Below are 1,458 nucleotides of genomic sequence, written 5' to 3'. Positions count from 1 at the left end.
AAAAAAAAAAAAAAATAGTATAATCTAGACTCCAGATCAAAAACCACTGCTACTCATGGAGAAAGAGGACCACCAAATGCCCTTCAGGGCCCTTCAGCCTCCTACCCTGCCTCTACTCTCAGGTGGAAGCATTTTTTATTATTGCTTCATCTTTAGCACTTTGACAATGAAGTCATAAGTCTTCAGCCTCTCACCCACAGGAATCCACTGATTATAAGAAAAGGATGAAGTCAGTTCTTCTTAAAGGGCAGGATTAGATGTGTTTCTGGCATCCCCAAATGAAATTACATTTATATTGATAATATATTTCTATTTCTCAAGGAATATTAGAATAATGATTCAGTTCAGTAGTGGGCCACTTATCTGCCTTTTTTTTTTTTTTTTTCCCGAGATGGAGTTTTGCTCTTGTTGCCCAGGCTGGAGTGCAATGTCACCATCTTGGCTCACTGCAACCTCCACCTCCTGGGTTCAAGCGATTCTCCTGCCTCAGTCTCCCAAGTAGCTAGGATTACAGGCATTCGCCACCACACCCAGCTAATTTTGTATTTTTAGAGATAGGGTTTTTCCATGTTGGTCAGGCTAGTCTCGAACTCCCAATCTCAGGTGATCTGCCCACTTCGACCTTTCGAAGTGCTGGGATTACTGGCGTGAGCCACCGCGCCTGGCCTATCTGCCCTTTATAATGTTGTTTAATGAGAAAATCTTTCTATATTCCGAATATCTGATGATTTGTAAGAGAACATTTAGACATGGTATTCATAAGCTGAAACTTCTGGCATTTATTAAATGTCCAGATTGTTCATCGGTATACTAGGAGGTTAACTGACCTCTGAACTTGAAGGTAATGTAAAGTAGTAGTAAAAGGGACAATCGTTATCTTTTAACAGATGGCTCTTTGCTTTCCTTAGGAATAAAGATGGCTGCTGAACCAGTAGAATACAATTGCATCAACTTTGTGGAAATGAAATTTACTGGCGATGCACTTTACTTTAGAGGTAAGGCTAATGCCGTAAAACAAATACCAGGTTCAGATAAATCTATTCAACTAGAAAAGATGTTGTGGGGTGAACTATTAAGTGACTCTTTTTGTCACCAAATTTCATTATAATAATAATGACTCTTTAAAAAGTTAGTGGACCTCTAGAAATTAACCATAACATATCCAAGGTCTAGCACCTTGTCACACCACATGTCCTGGCACTTTAATTAGCAGTGGCTCACTCTCCAGGTGGCAGTAAGTGCACATCATGAAAATCCCAGTTTAAAAAAAAAAAGAAAGAAAAAGAAATCCCAGTTTTCATGGGATTTCCATGGCAAAAATCCCAGTACAAAACTGGGTGCATTCAGGAAATACAATTTCCCAAAGCAAATTGGCAAATTATGTAAGAGAGTCTCTAAATTTAGAGTTCTGTGAGTTATACCATTTTATGTAAATATGTTTGACAAGTAAAAATTGAT

General features: G+C 38.4%; 1 protein-coding gene across 4 annotated transcripts in view; it reads left to right on the top strand.

Moving 5' to 3' along the window:
* Nucleotides 1-1,458, top strand: part of IL18 (interleukin 18) — a 21,754-nt gene that overhangs the window by 9,966 nt on the left and 10,330 nt on the right. For 3 of the 4 annotated variants that reach the window (XM_017523258.2, XM_017523259.2, XM_017523260.2), the window contains exon 2: nucleotides 909-995. In XM_017523258.2, the coding sequence (XP_017378747.1) occupies nucleotides 917-995 (79 nt within the window). In that variant the 5' untranslated portion in view covers nucleotides 909-916. Of the gene's footprint in view, nucleotides 1-887; nucleotides 996-1,458 lie in introns of all 4 variants that reach the window. The other variant, XM_017523261.2, reaches the window with a different exon arrangement.

This window comes from Cebus imitator, unplaced genomic scaffold (assembly GCF_001604975.1).
Source record: "Cebus imitator isolate Cc_AM_T3 unplaced genomic scaffold, Cebus_imitator-1.0 Scaffold28, whole genome shotgun sequence".
NCBI lineage: Eukaryota > Metazoa > Chordata > Mammalia > Primates > Cebidae > Cebus > Cebus imitator.
This window is presented reverse-complemented; position numbering and strand designations above follow the sequence as displayed.